This window comes from Epinephelus fuscoguttatus, linkage group LG10 (genome assembly GCF_011397635.1).
Source record: "Epinephelus fuscoguttatus linkage group LG10, E.fuscoguttatus.final_Chr_v1".
NCBI lineage: Eukaryota > Metazoa > Chordata > Actinopteri > Perciformes > Serranidae > Epinephelus > Epinephelus fuscoguttatus.
In genome coordinates this window covers 17,002,527-17,026,801 of record NC_064761.1, presented here as the reverse complement: position 1 = coordinate 17,026,801, position 24,275 = coordinate 17,002,527, and the positions used below count along the sequence as shown (strand labels likewise).

At 40.9% G+C, this 24,275-nt stretch overlaps 1 protein-coding gene across 1 annotated transcript in view; it reads left to right on the top strand.

Moving 5' to 3' along the window:
- Positions 1-322: 322 nt before the first annotated feature.
- Positions 323-24,275, top strand: part of pde4ba (phosphodiesterase 4B, cAMP-specific a) — a 193,668-nt gene continuing 169,715 nt past the window's right edge. The window contains exons 1-2 of the mRNA XM_049589019.1: positions 323-393; positions 20,929-21,161. Of these exons, the coding sequence (XP_049444976.1) occupies positions 352-393; positions 20,929-21,161 (275 nt within the window). The 5' untranslated portion in view covers positions 323-351. The remainder of the gene's footprint in view (positions 394-20,928; positions 21,162-24,275) is intronic.

Here is a 24,275-nt window from a genome sequence, read left to right as displayed (position 1 = left end):
ATGACTGAAATTAAATGTTTTATAAATGTAATATTGATGCACAGCGAAATGTATGTGTATGAATGTGTTTTTGTAATAATGTTCAAGAAATTCTGCAAGAGCAAATAGAACTTGGTTTAGGTTTATGATGATATGTAGGGTAAAAATGTTGTATCCCCTGGTCTAGCAATTAGAAACTCCACAGCATTGTGTCTGTCCAGAATATATGTCCAATTACCTGACATAACCTACTGTCAGCAGTTTTCATTGCAGCTTCTTCCACACAAAAAAAAAAAATATTTGTATGTTTGTGTTTTCCAGGTGTGCATGTGAAGCTGCTGCGGTTGGACAGCGAGGGAGTCTTGAAGAAAGATGAGGAAGAGCAGGAGTGTTCTCACGGTGTCTCCCAACAATGTAAGTCATCATGCTTTCAGTAAATCCTCACCAGTTAAATAACGCATGGTATTTACCAGAGATCAATCAAACACATTTACAACAGGTCTCATCACTGGAGACAGGATTGATTGTGCCGTGTTAAAAATATTGACTTTGTTGTAAAGAATGAGCCTTCATTTGTCCTCAGGTTACAGAGCTAACTAAACATTCTTTGTTCCTACTAATGTAACAGAAAAATGTGCTTATATTTAACAATAGATACAAAAAAGAGGCATAAACACTGAGACATAAAATGAAATAGCACATAATGCCTGACTCAGAGAGATAGATTTATTTTGAAACAGTGTGGATCGTGAACAATTAGTAGGTATTCTGACAAAAGCAGGACAAACATTTTATGTAGTTTCTTGTGTAAGCTGTGACTGCGCCGCAGGACGCAGGATTGTGCAGGGCTGAGCAGTTCTTCACATACACAGAGGATACAGGATGGTATACTTTCTTTGTCATGCTCTCAATCTTTCCTTTCTTTGTTAGTCACCCTGTGTTTTGACAGCTCTTTTCTGTGCTTTGGCAGGCTCACTCCTCCTCCATCACGTCTCTTTCCCATCTTCTCCCTGCTCTGTTCTCTTGTTTCTGTCTCTGATCATTCTCTCTTTTCCCTTCTTTCTGACTCACAGGTTTTATACTGTACATGTAGTGTGATGTGTAAAATCCACCAGGTTGTTTGCACATGCTGGGTGTAGCCTCTTACACCTCAGTGCTACACATTAAGCACCCATGTCTCAGTTTCACCCATGCTGCCATCTTGAATGTATGCATGTGGACAGCAAACAGTTTCACAAAAATATTTATGTGTCTAATTTGCATTTTATTGAAAACAAAATGATCTTTTAATCCCAACAAAATTTCTATAGCCTGACATAACACTAAATAGTAAATGTGAGTTAGTCTGGAACCTAAGGGCAGTTTTGATTTTCAAAGGGAGTTATCAACAGCCATAGACCAAAATACCTCTGGACACAATTTGACTGACCTTTAACGAATCAGAGCATCCAAATGTGACGTAGAGCTGAGCCATCAGAGACTGAAAACAGTTCTTGAGCAAACAATTTCACATCAGCTGCAGCTCCATTTTGGTTGTTGTCAGAAATTCCTCAGTGACGCTAATCTTTGATCATTCAAGTTCATTCTCGGTGTAGTGTCCGTAGTTATCGTATCGAACCCGCCATTTGTGATTGGCCTGATTTGTGCCAGCTGGCAATTTTTCTTAACAGAAGGGGTACCAGATGCATCTGCCAGAGCAAAACAAAAGAACAAAAAAACAACAAAACAAAAAACATGCGCTTTCAAATTTGTCTGGTTTCCAGGCTATTGTTCGTACTAAACATAAATGAAAAACAAAATCTGCACTTTACATTTCTTTTCCTACAATATCCTTATTGTGACAACTACATCAGTATTAAAGGGGAACTCCTCTAATTCTGACGCTTTAAATTCAGTTCACCGGTCTCACGGAGTGCTGCTACATTAATGAAAAATTGTATAAAGCCTGTTGTGTTTCCAGATTGAGCTGCATTAGGTCAGATTTCCTAAAGTCATGTCACGAGAGTCAGCGTCAATTGACAACTGAAAACTACAGCTTTGGAAAAAAATGGGAGGCGTGGTGTAGCTTGAGGCTACAATACTTGCTACTGGCATGACACACCAAAATCTTCTACTGAACTGCTGACAGTCAAGTTGCATTGTAGGCAATGTAGGCACCAGGTTTTGACAAGAAAGAAGCATATGTGCATCAGTTTTGATCGTGAAGTCTTCATCCTGAATCCGACAGTGTTATAGGAGTGCAGTACTATATCTGTTTTAAGGCATTTGTAGTTGAGTTTACACAGCTGAAAGCACTTGGGCCATATAGTTATGCCAAGGCTACTGAATTACTTGTTTAAGGTAAGGGTGACATTATGTTCATCGCTAAATATTGAGAAAAGAAATCCTGACACAATGTACAAGATTTCACAAAGACTCAAAGCTATGATGTTAAAGTCAAGTGCTTTTAACGGCCATCTACCTCCCTGAACTCCATGACACTGCCAGTGTACTCACCACACTCCATCTGCACAGGAACTGAATATAAATTGCTTTTGCAAATCATCTGCATTCATTACATAGAAGACAGGATTGGAACAGCTCATGTGTATAGCACCTGCACATTTTATCCTGTACACTCATATTGTATGGACAATAACATGCAGGTGCACTTCACAGTGGCTGTGGGTGTTTGGTACTGTTGCTCAAACAGTCCATAGCTGAGGATGTGGGTGTGCATTAATCAGTCTCTCTCCATGTCTCTGTCTCTCTCCATGTAAGTTTGAACATTGTGTACTTTTTTCTTTATTTGAATACATTCTTGCTCTCATTTAATTACCTTACCTGCGTTTAAACTCTGTGACTTCGTCACTTTCTTCTTTTCTCTCAACCCTCTAACCTTGACTTTAACGTCTTATCTTGAGGAAGTGCTGTTAAGCTTTCAGCAGCCTTTAGCAAAAATATTCCAGTAGAGTGACTCAGTAGTGTGTTTTTAACTAGTGGATCAGAAAAGGATAAATGGAGGCCAGGTTTTTCGTAGAGCAGCTTCCCAACCTTCTACACTCCTCAAATCAACATCTTAGCACAGCTTTGGGTGTCTGAGGTGCTGACCACACCTGAGCCAGCTGACCCATCAGTGTGTCAGTAACAGCGTGTGGTGAGGAGGTTTGGATAAGGGAGATTGGTTTACTATATGTATGTAAGACCTCATGTGTGTGAAGGAATGTTTATGATGATAATAATAATCATGATAATGATGCATTTTACGTTGATAATAATGATGATAATAGTCATTTTATCAAGGAGAGGAGGAATGCAAGAATAAAGAACGGGTGAATCAGTTGACTGTCTGCTCTCTGCTTTGACCAGGGCCAATTCAGATTTTGAAGCAAAGAAGTAGGTTAGTACAAGGGTGGTGGGTGGTGTTAACCTGTCAGACGGTTCAGTAAGTTTATGATGGCACACCCTATATCACACCTGTAATTGGGCCCCTATAGTCACTGGGCAGACCTTTTATAATGAGTACTGGCACTGGAATTTGGACAAGCTGTTCAATTTCTCACCAGCTCCAGAAGACACTCTGGGTTTTAGGCTGCACTTAAAGGTTCAATCAAAAATTCTTATACAGTACACTCTTTGTCAAACCCAGTGGATATCTCCTCATGGTGCGTTAGCTAACTGTTCTGTGTGTGCAATAAAAAATATGGTGTTCAAACACAGCCCTGCCTCTGTAAGTGGGAAACAAAGAAAGTTGCTCAGACCAAGCCACACAAGACTATTCCAGCCAAGCACTTAATTAATTAATTGTACAAAGCGACACTGAAGCATGTGTATTCCAGCTTTTGATAAAGAATGGTACAGCTTGTGTCTTTTAAGTACGTAGAAGTAGGTTTTCCATGTACTCTTAGAGGAATAGAGAGTGACATACTTGTAGACATACTGTACATGATAGACACGGGCTCGGCAGGGACAGAGGGCAAGTGTAACTGACTTGGCCGGCAGACTTTGCTACAAACTGAATCACAGGTGACGCCATCAGCCGGCTTAAGTCGATCTTAGACCCACCAGTTCACACCCCTGCAACTTCTCTTTGCAACATTCTAAAATGGTTTTGTCTTGTGAATATTTGGTCTGAACTATCTTAAAATGTTGAACTATTCCTTTAAAATAAGCAAGATGTAAAACTGTTTCTTTAAAATAAAAAATATATTTTCCAATCTTGTGCCTTAAATTGCTTGAAAGCGGATTTATCTACAAACCACATGAAGTCACCTTGAAACCAGCAGGTGGTCATACGTGTGATGATTAACTTTTAGGGATTGTGATTTACTTGTTGTCACAGCATATTAAGAATGAATACTGTCTTTGCTGGTAGATTGTGTGCATGCATTTAGCCATGCACAGTAGAGCCTGTGTATTTACAGTATACATTTCAGTGAAAGTGTTGAGTGTTTCCTGAATCAATGAGGTTAAGTGTGCTGAGGTAGGACATTGTTATTGGATTTCAGCCCTAACAGAAGGGATTTGGTTTAGCTGGTGATGCTCAGCCGGGATTAGATTTAAGAGGTGGAAGTGTGTACAGATATGTCAGTGTGTGTGTGTGTGTGTGTGTGTGTGTGTGTGTGTGTGTTAATGATTTGGCCCAGCATGAAGCTGACGTTTGGATTGGATTAGTTTGGTGTGTTGTAGACCGTTGTGAATGTATGTGCAAGTGATTAGGATTCAGTATGCACAAGGATTGGATCTCTGAGTGTGTGTGTGACTCCTGTCTGTGGGATGTATGTGTGTGTTATTGGACAGTGGCGTGCTGAGGGTTGGAAAGATTAAATAACGTCCTCGCGCTCCACAGACCTAATGACCTCATTCCCATGCAGATCACAGCTAACCAGCTCTGACTGTCCATCTGTGTGTGTGTGTGTGTGTGTGTGCTCCAGGAGTTTGGATTGTGACTCTGCATATTTACTATGTAAGTGTGCTTTTGTGCTTCTCTCCACAGGCGCGTACAGAATTCCAGGTGTTTGGAGCATTCGGCCAACCTTTCATTCATTCAATTAAAATATATTTCCTAAGATCCACAGATGTGTCTGTGCACACATTACTCTCATCACATCTTGTCAAATATCCATAGAGGTTAGAGTTTTAATTTAACCTTTAAACCTCAGTGTCTCCTCTGAGTTATGTTTGTAATTCAGTAAATATTTTTACAATGGAATTCAATGGCTCAAACAGGATGTGTGCAGGCCCTTAAATATCATATATTATTAAAATCTAATGACTCTGAAAAGCATTAGAGGGACTGTTTTGATTGTTGCTTACGAAATGCTTGTTAGGGGCCCTGGTTGCCATTATCTAGGAATTAATTTAGGGAACTATGCAAATGAGGTAAATATGAACTATTCTACTATGGTGCTGTGGTAAATGTTATCTGGTGAGTAAAGCAACAACGAGCTGTGCTTATGGTTACCAGACAAGGAGCTCTTGTATGATTGTGAAATAAATGTCATGTGTCAGAATCAAAGGGGAAGGTAGCCTGATGTAGATATACTTTGCTTTAACCCCCCAACCAACTATCAAGTAGTTGTTTTTTTTATCCAAATAAATCAATATTTTTTCCAACCTTATATCAATAGCTCTACATATTTGGAAATAGGCTTAGACAGAGTAACAGTACTTCCACCCTGTCTCCTAGAAATTCTATTTGTATGTTACTAAACTGCATTCTTATTTCTTACTTTCTTATTTATTTTACATTTGTGAACCACATGGCTTTGGAAGGAGGTGGTTGGGGAGGATGGTGAGCTTACAAAGTGCAGGACCTTGACACCAGAACCGGCTTAGGCAACAAAACCACTTTTGTGACTTGTGTGGTGGCAATTTCTATTAGAAAAAACACATCAAGTCAGAAACTTGTCTTTCGGTGAGTTTAATTCAACATCTGCAGATGGACTCACAACAAACAGTCAACAATAAGCTGAGTGCTAAGAGTGAGCCCTGAACACAGGAGATGTCAGATACCTTTTTGACAGTCGTGGGCTGGCTTGGTTTGGCTTGGCTTGTGCCATCAGCCCAGCACAGCAGGGATTTGCATTTCCATTACAATAGGGCTACCTTCTTAATGGTGTGTCTGATGACGGCTTGTCTTGAGTGATCACGTTTAAAAGCAGTGGGCTGGTCCACGGCTAACGTTCCCTGTCATTTTTGCTGCACGTGTTTTTCCATCACATATCAGGGCAGGTGATGTTTACCTGTTTGCAGAGGTGCAGTAAGAGCCTGTCATCTGCAGCTCCTCATCTAACATCTCACTGTGGCTGTTTGTGCTCTCACATTCCTGTCTGCAGTATTGTCGGACCTGCCTTTATTGAAGAGAAGCTGCTAACAAAGTTCTACCAATTCATTTATCTATAGGCACATTTCAGTGGCTATAGATTCTTCACAATAAAAGTCCCCTGTTACTTAGTTATGTATAAACTTTTACTGTGAAGCAGCAAAATAAGGAAATATTGAGTTTTTGAGCAGCAACTTCACACAACTTCTAATACGGCCGATAGCAAACATGAAACAGTAAAATAAAGCAGATATCTGAAATAAAAACAGGACGCAGGAGAGAAACTAAACTCCAAACCGCAGAGATTCAGTTGGAAGCTACCAGAGCACTCAGAGCTGAACACAGAGACTTTTAAAAAGGCCTTTCCTCTCTGTTCTCCTGCAGACAGAGGTGAGTACAGTCACAGTCAATACACATGCTTGTTTTTGGGCGGAGAAGGGCAGTCACTGGGGGTTGGCTGCGGTTGGCGAGATGTCATCGCTACCCGCTCGAGGGCGGGTGGCCTGGCTTTTGGACCTACTCCAGAGGAGGTCCATCTCCGGCGCGGCTTGGCTTGGCAAGGTGCGTCTAAACTGTCAATGGAAACATAAATTGGCACGGCATGGCTTCACTTGGCACATCCAAGAGTCTCAATGGAAAAAGGGTATTATACTCACTGACAACAGCTGAGGTCAGGGATCTTTAAGTTGCATCATCAGAGGGGTAACAAAGCTGGTTGGGCCAGCTTATCTAGGCATGTCCTTGGACATCAAGTAAAGCACTCACAGCTTGTTACACAATGACAAACAGTAAACGTCATGTACAGCACTTGTGCTTGTGATATCCTGACAAGACAAAATGCAAGATTACTTAACATTCTTTTTGCGTAGTGATACATAGTACAGAGGCTTATATTAATAATTTCCATTACACTTGAGAGGTACGTTAATATGCAACGTATCCTCTTTCTGTTAATAGAAAACGTAATTTGCTCAGCATTACGTTTCCCTTTAAACATAATTTGCTGTTACAAACTAGTTATATAAGAACAGAATGTCTAGGAGACAGGGCTGAGTTCTCTGGAGGGAGCCAGGGTAATTGTTTTCCACTGCTTCTAGTGTGTGTGCTAGGCTAAACTAACCGCCTTCAGCCTCAGTGCCATATTATACACAGACTCTTGGAAAGAAAGCAGATGAGTGTGTTTCAATAATGTTGGACTGTTTCTTTAAACCCGATGGTTCTTCCTCTTAACCTAACCAAACCTTAGCCACAGACGTAGCAGATAAGACAACGAAGAAATTAATGCTTCTGATGACCATATGTAGCCGTTTGGTATTTGGGTCATTTTCAAAAGGCAATGACAAATCACATAGCTTCTGTTGTTGTTTGTTTGTTTGTCTGACTCTTAATCTTTCTCTTCCTGACACTTTCTCTCACTTCTTGTAGTCCCCCTCTTCTCTGTGTCGTCCTACAGGCCCCTCTTTCGCCCTCTCGGGCAGCTGAGCTTGTATTTACAGGGCGCGTGGGTCAAATTGAACAGCTGTTCATTCTCCAATTAGAGAGCTTGGAAGCTGAGGGTTGAGTCTTGGCCAGCTGAAAGCAGCAGTTCAACACTTTTTCTGTCCCCTCTTCCCGTCTCTGTCTTGTTCTCATTCACCCTTCTCTCTCTTTAATGACATCTGTCTCACCTCCCTCCACTGTCTCTAAATCGGTCTTAACAAACACTGTAATCTTCTGCCGCCCTCTCCATCTCCCTATTGTGTCTGGTCAGGGGGAGAGGAGTGATGCTGGTTACCACAGCAACACTAACTCTTCTCTCCGGTGGCACCTCCAGATCATACGAACTGTGACCTTTTGCACTTCGCCTGTCAGTCTGTCCCCCGGCACTGTTGTTGAATTCATGCTTTGTCATTCTGTGAGTGTCCTGTTATGTAGTCAGTGTGGTGCTTCAAGTTCCCTGCACTCGAAAAACAGGATATTTTGTTTTTTTTCTGAGACAGAGGATGAATTGAATTTAGTAAAATACTGTTTATCCATATTACTTTGTGATCAGTTGTTGAGCTTGATGATGTCAAGTCTTTAATGGTGTACGCATGGGTACACTGCACAGTAGACAAATTGCAGAAGATACAAGGTGAGCTTTCAGAAATCCATTCTCTACCAAGTGATTCACCTTGAGACACTTTGCCGAAGACAGTAGCTAATCTACAAGGAATGATGTCATATATCTACGCTCAGATTCATTTCCCTATGCCAAGTTTCCTCAAACTCCCATAAAGCTCTGAGAAGTGGATCTGGAGATTTCTGATGAACTTTGGGAGGATGCCGCCGATAAAGCACGCAAATCGTCTCTCTTTGCAGAACGTGGACTAATCCAGAGTGAAACTGTAATCTGCAACAGGTGTCGCTAAGTATCAGCGAGCCACATACACATGTTCTGGTCTTGCCGTGCTTGACAATCTTACTGGGAAATCTTTAGATCATTGTTGAAGGTTACTGAAAAACTTTTTCTGTAGTATTTTATGGTATTACTGTCATTATTATACATGTATGTTTAAATTTCTATTTTATTATTAATTCATTTTATGTCCTTAGTCTTGGTCTCGGTCCTGTCTTGATTTTGTATTGTTTCTATCTTGCTTACTTTTTGCACATTTGCTTTATCACTGTTGTATTGTCCAAATGTTATTGTGTTATCTATCTGTTTTATTTAAAAATAAATAAATAAATAAATAAACAGGTTGCGGGGGGAAAAAACCCATTCTCAAAAAGCATGCTGTTGTATAAATTTGGAATGAATTCAGAATAAAAACTTGCTTTTAATAGCCAGCTTACATCATGCCAAACTATAAGTAATATTGGGGACATTAAAATGTTGATATTTTACTATTTGCACGAGTGTCATAATGTTAAATGGACTTTAGGGCATGCCACTAAGGGTGAAATTCATGATCTATTAATCAAAAGTTTTTCTCTCAATCTTTTGTTCTACCAAATGTCTGAAAATTATAGTGGCACAGTCTCACAAAATTACAGTATCCTAAAGCTCAGGTGTAATGTTTAAATTGCTATTGCTAATTACACATTTTGAAGCTGTAACCAGTACTTTTTGGATTCTATGCTCAAAAATGATTTAAACACCTGGTGCAGTGGTTAGCACTGTTGCCTCACAGCAACAGGGTTCCTGGTTCAATCCCTGGAGGGAGCCCTTCTGTGCAGAGTTTGCATGTTATCCCCATGTCAGCATGGGTTTTCTCCGGACACTCTGGCTTCCTCCCACAGTCCAAAGACATGCAGGTTAATTGATAACTCTAAATTGGCCGTAGGTGTGAATGTGAGTGTGAATGGTTGTCTGTCTCAATGTCTCAAAGCCCTGTGATAGTCTGGCAACCTGTCCAGGGTGTGTGTGTCAGCTGGGATAGGCTCCAGCCCCCCTTCGACTCTCAAGAGGATAAGCAGTTACGAAAATGGATGGATGGATCTATATTATTGCTTATTAGCATTCTGACGTTTGACTATCTAATTAACTGACTGATTGTTTGAGCTGTACACCAGTTAATATGTGTAATTGAATTTTAGAATCAAAGACATGTGAGACAGAGAAAAGCAGAACATGTTGACAGGATTTCTGTTTAATGAATGCCTAGATTAGGCTAGAGATTATTAATATACTGTATATTATGTCAACGCTGAAACACATGGAAACACTGATGGAATAAATAAGTCAAATTGCTTCTTTTAAGGGGGTGGAGTGATTATTAGAAACAAAAACTATGACAGAAGAACAGCATGGATTCAGTCTGGATCTCAATCTGCTTCTCAAGCTTTGTTACATTTCAACTGTCTTCCCTGTCTCTCCAATAAACCTTCCATGCATGCATACTGGATAAATGAGGCTGAAATGGCTTGAAAATAGCCCACAGCAAAATACGCCGAATGTCTCCTTGTACTCAACCCTCCAAGAGCAAAATTTATCGCACATCACACGTTGCTATAGAGGGGGAAAGTAGGCAATTTATTTTATCACTTGTCTGAGGCACGGGGATTGGGCTATTTCACAGCGATAAAGAAAAGATGATGATAAAAGAAAGGAAGTAGAGATAATAATTCACCAAACAGTTTTATTAATATCCTGTTCCTCTGTCAACCTCGGGGCAGTATTTCATCACTTGTAGCAGCCTATAAATCGAACTGAATGGGGTTTATTTGTCCTGGGATGACCTTTTATTCAAAAGCGACAACCCTATTTCTGTTGTTGAATGACAACCTTGTGTTTTTTATTATTGTTATAGTTTTAAGTTTTGTAGTATTGTTTGATTTTCTCTTTTAAATAGGTTGATTCATTTAAAAAACTTTGGCTTAGTTAAAGTCACAAATAATAAAAAGGCACAGTCTTAAATACATAAGTATACAAACACACACTGACACTGAGAGCACAAATGTCAACCACCGTGACTGTTTTATTCATCAGTTCAAACAACCTGTTAGTTGAAAGCAGATAATGTTTTTGCAGTCAGGTTGTTCATGCACAAGTGGGAATTTCTGTTCATGTGTGTGTAGAAAATTCACACTGTTTACTATATAAGATGCATGATTGCATGTGGATACTGCTGGAGGCTATGCTCCACTGTAGATGAGTATGTCTCATTTCATACAGTACTAATTGGTTTCTTTCAGTCTCCCTCCCTGCGCTCCCCTCCCTCCCTCACTCCTTCACTTTCTCTCCGCTTTACTCACCCTTCTCTGCAAGTCCTCCCTCTCAGGCCCTGCCCCAGCTGTCCTCTCCTTTCTTCCTGTTATCCTCTCACTTATTTTCCTGTCTGTCAGAGCTTTTTTCCCTCGCTCCTTACCAACAGCGCTCTTTGTCTTCCATCTCCCACTCTCTGTGCCTCCCCCTCTATAACTCATGGGAAGCAGGTGTTGTTTTCCCAGCCCATCTCCTCATTTCCTCCCTGTTGTGTTGTTGCCTTGGTGTCAAAATGGCGAGAGTGCAGAGGGATTTGGGTGTTGGTGGGGGCGGGTGTGAAATGGAAGGGTTGCCAGTTAAGGATGCCCTGAGATTTATTATGCTAACAGAGGAGAATCACAGATATTACAGATAGGTGTTTAAAGAAAGCAATTATTTGAAGAGTAGAAGGTTTACAGATAATTCAGCTCAGAGGGAGAAAAGTCTCCTGCCAAAACTCCCAGAAATACTTACACAGGGAGTCTGAGTTCTGTAGCCTAATTTAGTTGTTTGACTTGTCATTCACATACTACATGTACTGCTGGACACCTGGTTTTCATCAGTTTTACTACAAAACCTATATAATAAGCAGCATTTAATTATATTATGTTTTGGCATATAGATGTATCAAAAAGTGCTTCTGTGCATGTTCTCCCCATGACAGCGTGGGTTTTCTCAGGGTACTCCAGCTTCCTCCCACAGTCTGAAGACAAGCAGGTTACTTGGATGTGAGCATGAAAGGTTGTCTGTCTCTATGTGTCAGCCCTGTGATAGTCTGGCGATCTGTCCAGGGTGTACCCTGCCTCTCGTCCAGTATGAGCTGGGATAGGCCCCAGCACTCCTGCGACCCCTACCAGGATAAGTGGTTACAGAAAATGAATGAGTGAATGAAAAAAAATAATAAAGATCCTGTTAGAAACTCTGTAACTCCTAACCAAAACAATTTGGAAAATTCATAATACTGTGTGATGAAATTACTACTCCACTATTTATCAGAACTACTTTTTTATACTATATACTATGCAGGACTTTCCAAAAAACACCAACAACAATGTATAAACTCATACATACAATCCCTCTCAATCATCACTTATATGACCCACTCTCAGTTTGTGGGGGTGTATTTGATGCCTGCATTTTCTTATTGTCTTCTTCTTTTTCTGTGTTCAGTACATTTATGGGTGTGTACCCCTACAGTGCTCAGATGAGGCTGAGGCTTAGTAAAAAGGTAGACACCAGGTGCCAGTCTGTACGCATCAGGCATGCGAGAGACACCGAAAAAAAGAAATATTGCAAGCTGAATTGCAGCACAAGAGTGATCTGGAGACAATCCTGCATAGTATACCTTTAAAGTTCCCCTGCAAATCATCAGAAAGTATTTGTGATAAAATATGTGAAACCAAAGGGTCACTTACTAGTTTTTTCCCAGGTCCTCTGACTGTATTCCACTGCCTTCTTCAGTAAATGAAACAAGGAGTCAACACTTGACAGTACAACAAACTAGAGCTACACTGATAAGTCATCCAGGCTGATGCATCGGCCTGAGCTTGTAAAATCGTCCACTTCCAAGAATTTCTTTTATCTACTTGAAAAAAAGCTGCTCTGTTTTTAAGGTATTAAGACGTAGCATTCTTCACGCATCTGAAACTACTGTGCTACAGTTAGGGAGAAGTGTTCGTCATGGTTAAAGGAAACCAGTACTTTTAATGTGAGATGGGGCTCAAATCCTAATCTCCTGTTTTTGCCTTCATATAAAGTTATCATGCTCCTACCTGCTTTGCTTCTTCTCGGTATCATAGGCAACATTAACCTGCTCTGTTAGTCTTTGTGTAGAGGACAGTCATAAATCACATGACAGCAAGAGGTCGCTTAAGGTTGCCGTTTGAACGAATGACCAGTGCTTTTCTGGTGAGGATAGTCTCAAAAGGCTGTGACAGATCTGTATCAAATGGTCTGGGTATAAATGTTAACAAGGCTACAAAGGTACACTATCATCTCTGTATTAATCTTATCCAGCAGCTGAGGCCTTGTGACCTGGCTGCTGGGACTCTGTGTGTTTCGGTGTGTGTGCCGCAAGTCCTTAGTGAGGTGAGTAGACATTGTTCTTATTTGTATGATGTGTGCGTGTGTGTGTGAGAGACTAATGAGTACTTAGAGGTCCCAGACATAGAGGCCATGGGGGTTTGATGCTAATGGGCTAATGGACTTCTGCACCTGAACTATCCTGCTCCTGCCACACACACACACACACACACACACACACACACACACAAACACACCTAGATACACCCCTCATATGCACACACATCAGAGCAGTTGAGGGTCATCTAAGGATAGCAGGTAGCATACGTGGGAGGAATGAGTGAAGGCTTAGCAGCAGTCCAAATCAGTTTTTTACTGTGCAAAACGGTTTCACTGTCAGATTTCAGGGTGTCTCATATATCATTTAAGGTTTGTATTTTAAAGCCGATGAAAAAAAAATCAAAAAGATGAGGGGCGATTGTTTAGCCTCAAGTGTTAAGGCCCGAACATACTTGGGTGGAACGTATGCGGAACGGACTTCGCAAGGAATGTCCGCAGTTATTCGGGCTTTCATAGTCAAGCGCACTTCCGCATTGTAGTTTCCTGTAAAAATGTCCGTGAAAAATCCCCGTGATGTGAAAAATACATGCCGAGCAGTCACTGGTGCGCGGAGCAGAGTCCGCACGGTCGTAAAATCTGAGCTTTGCGCACACAGGGCTTGTGGACGTCCGCTTTGAGTCTACGCGGACCTCCGCGGAGTTCGTCCCGCGTACGTTCCGCCGAGTATGTTAGGGCCTTTACTGGTGGACAAAATATTAGAAACACGTTTCAACCTAGTCTTGTCCAGTTTAAAACCCTTAAAGAACAGCCTCAAAAATGAGCACAGAGGCAAATCAATATCAGTCTGATGGTATCAACAAAAGCTGAACATTAGAAGCTCGGGGTGTTTTGTTTTGGATCATATTCAGTTACACAGGTGTGTTTAATAAACAGCTCATCTTTTTTGGCTCAAAGCTGCCAAATTTGATTCATATCAAATGGGGAGACAGTTGGAGCAGGTGTTTTCACATTCAAAATTAGCCTTGTTACTGGGCTGTACAGGTCGGTAAAAGGCAAAAATTTGCTTTGTTTGCTCTGTATGAATGCACCTTTACATTTGGAAGTTATGTTACAGCAAGGTATTCTCGTACAACAGTTTGTATGATATTCTATGAAAAAGCATACACAACGGTTTGTATGATATGCTACAAATTAGCACCCATTGAATGATGTTATGTCCTTAACATAAAATTACATAATTGATGTGAATTAATGGAGGTTAGGTTTGGGAAAAGAAACATGGTGACGACATACCTTAAAATGACTCAAAGTTCACACAGTTTCCTGGGGAAAATCCTGGGTGAAAGTCCTGTGTTTTGTGACCCATCCCCCGCATTCTACCTCCTAATTGAATCGCTTCCTTCTTTATTCCTGTAGGTGCATTGGTCACAAGATTGCAGCCTTCCAAAGTATGTGGGTTATGCATGAAACACTGCACGTATGAACACTGCATGAGTATAGCCTGGTCACACTTACGTTGTAGTCATCATGCTACAGGCATGTCCTGTTTACAGAGTTGATTGTTTTTTGATTGGACAGCACTGCAGATGTTTCCTAGCAATAAAATCCCACATTGTTAACGGCATACTAAGCAGGAATTGCCGGTTGCTGTTTGTGAGCAGTATCGCCAGCAAAAGTGAAAGCTAACCCCAGATTCAGTCTTGTTTTGAAACAAGATGTTGGAGCTTTGTCCGCTTGGTGTTTCGCCTCTGCATTTTTTGGGGCTGTTACCATGGTTTTCATAGCGCCCTGAATGCGTCTGGCACCTGGTCACTACATTTTTATTGAGAACTGATCTCACCTGTTGTGCCCAAGAAGGTCCCAAATGAAAATACACTGCAGTTCACCTCTAGTGGGTCATAAGTGATGATTGAGAAGGATTAGTTTGGTGTGTCTTTTCATTGTTTGTTTAAAAAATAAATCTAGATAACTACACTGCTCAAAAATGAAAGGAACACTTAATTGTCACAGTTTAATTCCAAGTCAGTTGAACTTCAGGGATATCAATATGTCCATTTAGGAAGCACAAGTGATTGTGGATCAGTTTTAGCTGCTTTGGTGCAGATGAAAGTGACAACAGGTGCAATGGAGAGGCAAAAGCAAGACAACCTCCAGAAGGGAATGGTTTTACATGTGGTGGTCACAGACAGTTGCTCTCTCCTTATCCTTCCTGACTGATTCTTCTCTAGTTTTGTGCTCTGCTAGTGTCCTTGTCACTACTGGTAGCATGAGGTGGTACCTGCAGCCCAATCAGGTTGCGCAGGTAGTCCAGCTCCTCCAGGATGGCACATCCATATGTGCGACCACTAGAAGGTTTGCTGGAGGAGATACCGACATACCTGCTGTTACATGAGGAGAACTGGACAGGGCCATAGAAGGGCATCAACCAAGCAGCAGGACCAGTGTCTGCTCCTTTGTGCGAGGAGGAACAGGAGGAGCACTGCCAGAGCCCTACAAAATGACCTCCAGTAGGCTACTGGTGTGCATGTTTCTGACAAAACTGTCAGAAACAGACTCCATGAGAGTGGCATGAGGGCCCAACATCCTCTAGTGGGACCTGTGCTCACAGCCCAGCACCTTACAGCTTGACTGGCATTCAGCAGAGAACACCAGAAATGGCAGGTCCACCACTGGCGCTCCGTTCTCTTCACAGATGAGAGCAAGTTCACACTGAGCACATGTGACAGGCGTGAAATAGTCTGGAGATGCCGTGAACATCATGCTGCAGTCCAATCTGTTATATGAGAAAAAGTACAGTTGTAGAGTAAGTATAAATGACTCAGGTCTTAGTCACGTCTTTGCATTTACTGACCGTATCCACGACTGGACCCTTTTCGCCTCTGAAAATATTAAGTGTTTATAAAAGCCTAGTCACAGCTTCACGTCCAATGAGTCAGACCAGTTGAATTGTTCCAGGACTTAATGCACACATACTTCCGTCTCCTTCTTCTCTGTGTGAGTCGATCAAATGTTCAGCTTCACACCTTTGTGAGAGAATGAGAGAAAAACAGGACTGCTTTATTGAAAAGAAAAGGAAAATGACTCACATTTTAAAAGTTGTCCTTTTGTGCAGCCATGATGTCCTTCAGAGTAACACTTCCTTCCTGTAGAGAAGGAAGTATCCAGAGCAACTCGCACAAATATGACTGTGTATTTGCAGAGAATCAAGAAGTTTATTAGTACCATCAAACAGAAAATAAATGACACTGACCTTGAAACTGTTACTGCTTCGAAGCCCTGTAAAGAGTTACAATGGCTTGGGCACTGGCAGTATGTTCAGATCTAATCTGAGATATGATTGTCACTTAACATTGAGCATCATCTCTATTTTTATACACGTGCGCTCAACTCTGCTCTGGTAATTTTTCAATGTTTGCTTGTTCAGTTTTTTTCTCTCCCTGTGTTGGTCTTCTCTCAACTGATATCGCCAACCTCCATCTTCCTTTCTTTATCCTCTCTGCTCTGCAGTGCAGTCCTTATCACTCTTGTATCTCACTTCGTCCACCACACTATCTCATCTCTGAGCTATCATGGAAAAGTATTGTTGTCTCTTCCTCCTTGCTCACGACCCTCCATCTCTCAACAGCAGATCTCTCAGCAGCATTGGAAAGCAATACTTTCTGTTCCTTGTTCTTTTTTTATTCTTACAGAGGGCACTGCAGCAGAGGCTATTTTAATTTCACAAATCACTTTTCACGGCTTTGTATTTCATTATGTAATTCTTCTACCTTTGACGGCTGCCATGTATTTATACTCCTCTAAACAGCAGTTGCCAGGCTAATCTGTTTCCCAGCTGTGTTTTCTCAAAACAAGGTCTTCCTCATCCTCACAATAACAGCATGACATTTATTATTTACTGTGAAATTATGATGCTTCTGTGAATACAAAGCAAGGAATGACAATATACAAGGTCCATTATTTATCACAACATATCAGAAATATTCTTAGAAATCATGACTAAAAAAGAAAAGTAAATGTATAAACTAATAAGCAGCACTGAGAAAATTAAAATCTGTAGAAATCTGTATTTGGTAATGCAATGAGTCAGTACCCAAATTAATCAAACAGTGATTTACAGGGTTGAGTCTTGTTGCTAGTTAAGTGTTTAGGCCACTAGAGGGCAGGACACGCTAACAGTTTGTGCAGGACGTTAATTATGGATTAGTAGTGGTATATTTCCCATCATTATACATGCAGAGGTGGCATCTTCTGAATATTGCATTGTTTCAAGCTGAAGGTTTTTCACCTTGTAGATTTTTAATTAATATTTTAAAGTAAATGAAGATGCCTTGCTTAACCTTGCAAGCTGTGCAGTGCAAGCACTGTTTACAGACTGCTTTGATTGATTGATTGATTGATTGATTGATTGACCTCATTATTCCAGAGGGAATTTGGTTGGCAGTGGGGGCACAAAATTAGGCATACACAATAGCCAAAAAATAGTTCGCGCATGGCATGTCAAACTGGAGAGCAGACAGTACACAGCACTGATCTGAAGTGCTCATAGTGCAAGAATTTGATACAAGAAACTGAACTGTTCAGACGAGCACTGAGTATAATAGTGTCTGCCAAGAGCTGTCACAAAGTGAAATGCAGTAAGTGAAGTCTCTCTTCAGAACACTTGGAAAACATCTGCATTAATATCCTTCGAGCATAATAAATTGCAATCTGCAATGAATGGCTGGAGGCAAACGCTAATGGCAATGCGGGGGTGCAAACGCGAGTTTTTCAACAAAACAGCAAGTTCCCAAATGCATCTGCTGTATGTGGTCATTAGCAGCATCTGAACAGGGAAAATAAGTCACCACCCATGCTGCTAAAAGTCAGTTACACTTTGTCACAGTAGCTTATTCTGTATAAAGAAAGAAATAATTAAGGTCGTAAAGCCTCCATCACAATTACTGGCATTGTGTAGTTAGTTTTAAACAGAAGCACAGAGGCCTTGAGTAGAAGGGCGAAGGCAAGTAGCCAAGAAGAGCTGTTGTGGGACTGAGAGTGGGAGGCTGTGTTTACTGGAAGGAGTACTTTACTACAGGAGACCCAGTAGGTATGGAGCTCAATAAAAAGAATCGGTACAAATGATTTGGTCGTTCATTTTTTCTTCTGCTTCTCTGCGAACTCTGACTAGACTTGTACAGCACAGGTCCAGGAGTAAAAAAACAACCTCCTACCTCAGAGTTATTAACTGTCTGAAGCTTCCTACACTATCAACAGGGAGTGGAGGCTGTTGTTTGAGAGGGTGACATCACTATATAGCTGCAACTGACAATTATTTTCATTATCAAATAAAATTGCCGTGGCCTCACAGCAAGGAAGCTCTGCGCTCAAACGTTCCGGGCTTGCAAGTTCTTCCTGTGCCTGCATGTGTTTCCTCCAGTTTCATGCATGTCGGGTTGATTGGCAACTCTAATTTGCCCGTGGGTGTAATTGTGAGCGTGATCAGTTGTCTGTCTCTGAGTGTCATAGGGATGAGGTTAATGGTTTCACAGTTAACCACAGTAAAATTCCCAGTGGTTACTATTAACCATTTCAAATGATCATTATTATTGAAGCTGTGTCTGATTGTCATGCTTTGAAAAACTCACTGTGAGGGACACTCTACTGTGATGCTAGTCCTGCCAGTGGAGCTGATTGGATAATCAAGTCCTGCCGGGGTGCTCATTGGTCAATTTTTACTTTAACTTAGAAAGCGTTGTTTTGTGTCACGATGCCAGGTGAATTAGTCAACTCATTGAAGTGGGTGGATTTCAAAGTCTGGACCCAGGCATACCGTCTCCAGATGCAGGCGCAACATGCACAATTTTTTTTTGCTATTTCCTTGTGTACAGAGTGGGTGCAGGAGTGGAACTGCTAGTCTCTTGTCCTCATCTACAATGACACAGACACTTGAGCGAGCATTTTGATGAGTGGCTATTTATACTGTTGATGATCTGATTTGGTTATCAATATGATAAGCATACAGAAGGTGTTAGTTATGTTGTTATTTTAATGTTTATACAAATATAAAGTGCATAGTGTGGTTAATTTTTGTTTGCGGGTTCCTATAGGAAACTTGATGAAATTATTTCAGCATGTCAGTGCTTTTTGGACATGTTCAGCACATTTTGATGATACTGTGGTACTGTGGTAGTGCAGTGGTTAGCATTGTCCTCTTACAGCAACAGGGTTCCTGGTTCGAACCCAGGGTGGGGGATCCATCATCATTTCATAGTTTCTGGACTGATGAATGGATCAAATGATATAGGCTACACATTGCTTTCTCGAGTAATTTGGTCTATACAATGTTGAAAATGCTGAAAATTACCACTCACAATTTCCTAAAGCATAATGTGGCTTATTCAGATTTCTTTTTGTCTAACCAACAGTCCAAAATCTGACGTAATTCAATATACAGTTACATAAAGCAAAGAAAAGTAATGTATCCATACAAAAAGATGCAGGAACTGGGGAATAAGTCATCACAATAGTTACTCATTAAAATTGGCAGGTGATAAATCAGTTAATCATCTCAACTTTAGAGAGCTAAATAGAAAGTGACCTGTCACTGCTTTTTAAAATGTTTATTCAGGTCAACCAGAAGATACAATCAAGATGACACAGACTTCGTATTTATGAAACAGTGTAATTTAGTGTTACAGCGCAGTCTAAAATCTGGCACATGTTAAAGGTGACCTCTGTGGATGCCTCTGTTTGCTGCTGAGCACATGATGAGGTGCTGCAGTTATTTTAACTCCTAAATCTGAAATATAAATGCATAATAAATATGTTTGACTGGAAGGTTATTATTAGTTTTTGATGGTAGTATTAGGAAAAGAAGGAGTTTAACATATAGATTAACTGATTTTTGAGTAACCATTTAACAAAAGAGAGAAATGCATTGATTGTAAAAAGAGTATGTTTTGATAAAAGCTAAGATGAAGACTACTTTTCTTTGTTGAGATTGTATAAAGGGGGTATTTTTAGTCCCTTGCTGAACTGAGAATGACGTCTGTCTCTGAGATGCCTCAATAAATCCGACCCTGGTTTTGAGAACTATGACTGCAAGCTGATGAGACAACAGAGATAAAGATTTATATGCCCCTCAGAGTAACATGTTAATTAGACTGTGCAGCAGAGAAGTAAACATGTTATTTGTGCCCTGCAATCAGTTTGCTACAGACAGTACACACTAACAAGACCAATTAAACCAGTAAATGAGGCGGAAGGGAAGGGTGGAGGACGGATGTGTTTGTGGAGAGATGAGGAAAGAAAAATTAATCCTAGAATCATGTGGGATTCATGATGTTATAGTCCACAGTGGGTTTTTTTTTTTTTTAGACAATTTTGTTTTAACATTTATTGAAGGCATCAGAGCACGAGCTGTCCAAGGTTTGCAGAGTGACATTTTGTTGTCATTTCTTAAAACAGCTAACATAACTAACTTGGAGGATTTCTACACATATATGTGAGGTCATCTAAGACAGCAGGTTCAGGAAAGTGAGAAGAGGTGTCAAGCGAGAAAATATTTTGTAATGGTCACTAGAGAGTGAGGTGTACTGCTTTCTCTGTGTAACTCATTAGTCACAAACAGGCCTGTGGCGCCCCTTAGTGGGCAAACAGTTGATGAGCTGGAGAAAAGTTGTGGTTTAGGTAATTAAAGACAGGATATACTTTGAATTAAAGGGAAGACTTATCTCATAAGTTGAGCTCTGCACTGTTGCTTTAATCCTCTATTATCCCCATACTCCCATTTTCCACTTTTCCATGCATCTCTAAATTAATATTAAAAGTGGGTTCTTTAAGTTCACACACTTCCTCATTCATTTCTTTCTCCTCTCAGGACTGCAAAGAGCCTCCAGATTGCTGCCTCAGTGAGTCTTTCACATCCTGCACACTGGGTGTTGACCTGCGCCGTGGTCGACGCCGATTCTCAGGCAACCTGCAGCTACCCCCGTTGTCATGGCGCCAGGGGGAGAGGTCGCGGACGCCTGATGAGGAAATCATGACCAGGCCAACGTCCTTGCCCTTTGGAGCTCCTCCCAGGATAGACATCACGCCCGTTGATCCTGAATGGTGAGTGGACAGTACAGTTGAACACAAACTTGCTCGATGGCAGTAACACTCCCACAGGCTCCACTGCTGACACATTGAGTAGATACACATATGCTATACTATACCGTCAGTAGAGAGGTCAGGCATACCTGCCTGTGTGGGTGTGTGGTATCTGTGTAACTGGATAGGGACATGCTTTAGCTGATGTGAATATTGAGTTTCTCACATACATCAGATAGATTCAGCACTTACACATGATTGAAGGTCAGTCTTTGTCCCAGAGTCTCCTGCGGTGTTTTGTAGTGGGAAAAGGTTCACCCCCACTTTAACAAAGACCACCTCATGTTATAAGCAATGAACATACTTTTACAAAATGAAACATAAACCTTCAGAGAAAAGAGCTTACTTGCTGTAAGTAGCCTGATTGATACTTGATTTTGAGGCCAATAATGTTACTGAACTACAACATGTCAACAATTTTTTTTCAAAAACATAACCAAATGATCTTGATACAGATCTTTTATCTGCAATACTCTGCAGTCGATAAGGTATATAGTAGCTCTGTTGATATATCACACAGCAAGGTAAGTCCTGTTGAGATCAACGACCTCTTTCACAAGGGAGACCTGGCCAAGACAGCAGCACACAAAAAAAGTTACAGCCAAACAACCACACAATAAAAAACATAAAAGATATACAGTAACATGTAGAAATATTAGAACATCTACGCACAATGACAAGACCTAGCCGACTCATTCATCCTTGTACTTATGAGAGCTTTAAAATCAGGTAGAGAGATCACTTCACGTAGTTATCGATAAGATTGTAGGACAAGATGTGTCTAAATTGCAGTGTCTAATCAATGTCTTGGATGTAACTCTGTCTCTCAAAGTTTTTTTTTTCTTATCTTAAAGTGTTAATACTTATACCTCCTGGTACCTGGAGGAAATGAAGTCAGAGAGGGGCTGTTTTTAGAAAATACAATGCAAAACAGACATAGCTCAAGAGGGAGACTTTAGGGTTTGATTGCCCCCCTGAATCAACAGACAGATGTCAGGAGGCACAGAGGGGTGCGCCCGTCCTGGGAATGAAGGCAAAAATTCAGATGTGAGAAGAACTGAGGGAGCCTATGGACAAAACGTTACAGTTGACTTTGGCTGTGGATAGAGTCGGGAGTCGGGAGACAGAAGGAGTGTTTTTATTCTTCTTCAAGTGCATTGTCTGTTGGCATTGGTCAAAGCCAAGGTTCTGCCTCGTCACCCGCTCTGTGATTTGTCAGGATCTCCTGGCACAGCTGAGGAGTGGAACGTGTCCAATTTGATGATGTCATTATGTCATATTAGCTTTTTGTTGATGATGTAGTTCCAGTGTTTCCCTACAGAATTAGAATCTCTGTCGTGCTAGCTGGCAAGCATAGACGAGACGAGCTCAATGAATGGTTTCACTTTGACTCAACGGACTGTGACCTTAGGTGTGATGTCATGAATCTGACATTCTGACAGAGATGAACTTGTAAAGAACACATGTTTGACAATAAACATAATTTTGTTTTCATACCTAGTTTGGGGTCATTTGAAGGTTAAATAAATGAAACTGAACAGCTGGACAGTGGAGACAAACTTATGTTATAACAAACGACAGGTTCCCTCAGTCACACTGAGCAAATACTAGGCCTCAGAAATCTTGTTAGAATCCGTTTCTGCATCAGTGACTAATCTGTCATGTTGCTTTCAGCCTGTTGAAAAAGATGCTGCCTTGTTTAATTTTTTATGCACCATGCCTTCAGACACAGTTGTATACACACCCACACGTGCAGATGCACACACACACACACACACACACACACACACACACACACACTACAAGTACAGCAGGGCAGTTTCAGGTAACACATACACAAACACAAACAGCAAGTGGCCACTTCTTGGCGGGCAGCCAGTTGTCCAGTCGTGTCAAATTCAAATACGCTTTTACTTAACTAGCTAATCAGTCCTGATTGGCCCTGGTCTCGAGCATGGTGTGTGTGTGTGTGTGTGTGTGTGTGTGTGTGTGTGTGTGTGTGTGTGTGTGTGTGAGAGAGACACACTCTTGAGTCTGCAAGTGTTCTTATTCCTTTCAGTTAGATGAATAAAGGCCAATGGAAGGGTTAGTGCTAATCAGTCCTGATTGGTGCTGCACTTACGTGTATGTGTGTTTATGTGTGCTGTGTATATATATGTGTGTGTTTGGTTCCTCTTGTAACTGCTGCCAGGTTGGGAACTGCTGCTCTTGGTTACTAGTATTTCAACCGTGCAACAGCGCCCAGGAAACAAACATTGTTTTGATTGAGAGATTGTAAGTAAAGACAAGGAAAGAGAGTTTTTTTTTTAAATAATGCCTTTTATTTAAATAAGGGGGAAGTGTAGTATTATTTGAACTTAACCTGTGATTTCTCACAGCCCAAAGTGATGTATTCAAATTGCTTGTTTTAATTGACCAACAGTCCAAACCTCAAACATACTCATGTCAGCAAAAGGCATCCAGTTCTCACATGTGAGACGCTGAGACCAGTGAACATTTTCTGTCGCTCGACTAATTGACTAATGGTTGCGATTCTAGGCAATACATTTAATAAGGACCTATTAGGGAAAATGAATTAAAGGCACGGGAGTTGGCACAAAGAGAAAATAAATACATTTTTTTCAATATTCTTTGATAACTCACATTGAACAGTAAGTCCTGCTTATTGAGAAGACATTAAGTGAAATGCATGTGAATTCTTGAGGAGCTGAAATCTCTGTTTCTACCAGAAGAGTGCAGTATGAACATGGTTGACTGGAATGACACACACACACAGACACACAGATGTATATCCACACATTGTGACAGAATAAAGGAAAAACTGAATAAATGAGTAAAGAAACATCAGTGCAGATGCTTTAACACTGAGGTTCATGGAATGGTTTGATGAGTATGAAAATGATGTGAATAATATGCTGTGACCATCACTATCATCAGATCTGAAACCAGTTCAACACCTTTGGAAAATTTTGGACTGACGGGTTAAGCTGGACATACACTGTATGATTTGAGCCCATTTCTGATCCAATTTTTTGGCTGCACGACTCATTTTAGTTGTACAACGAGCCTGTACAT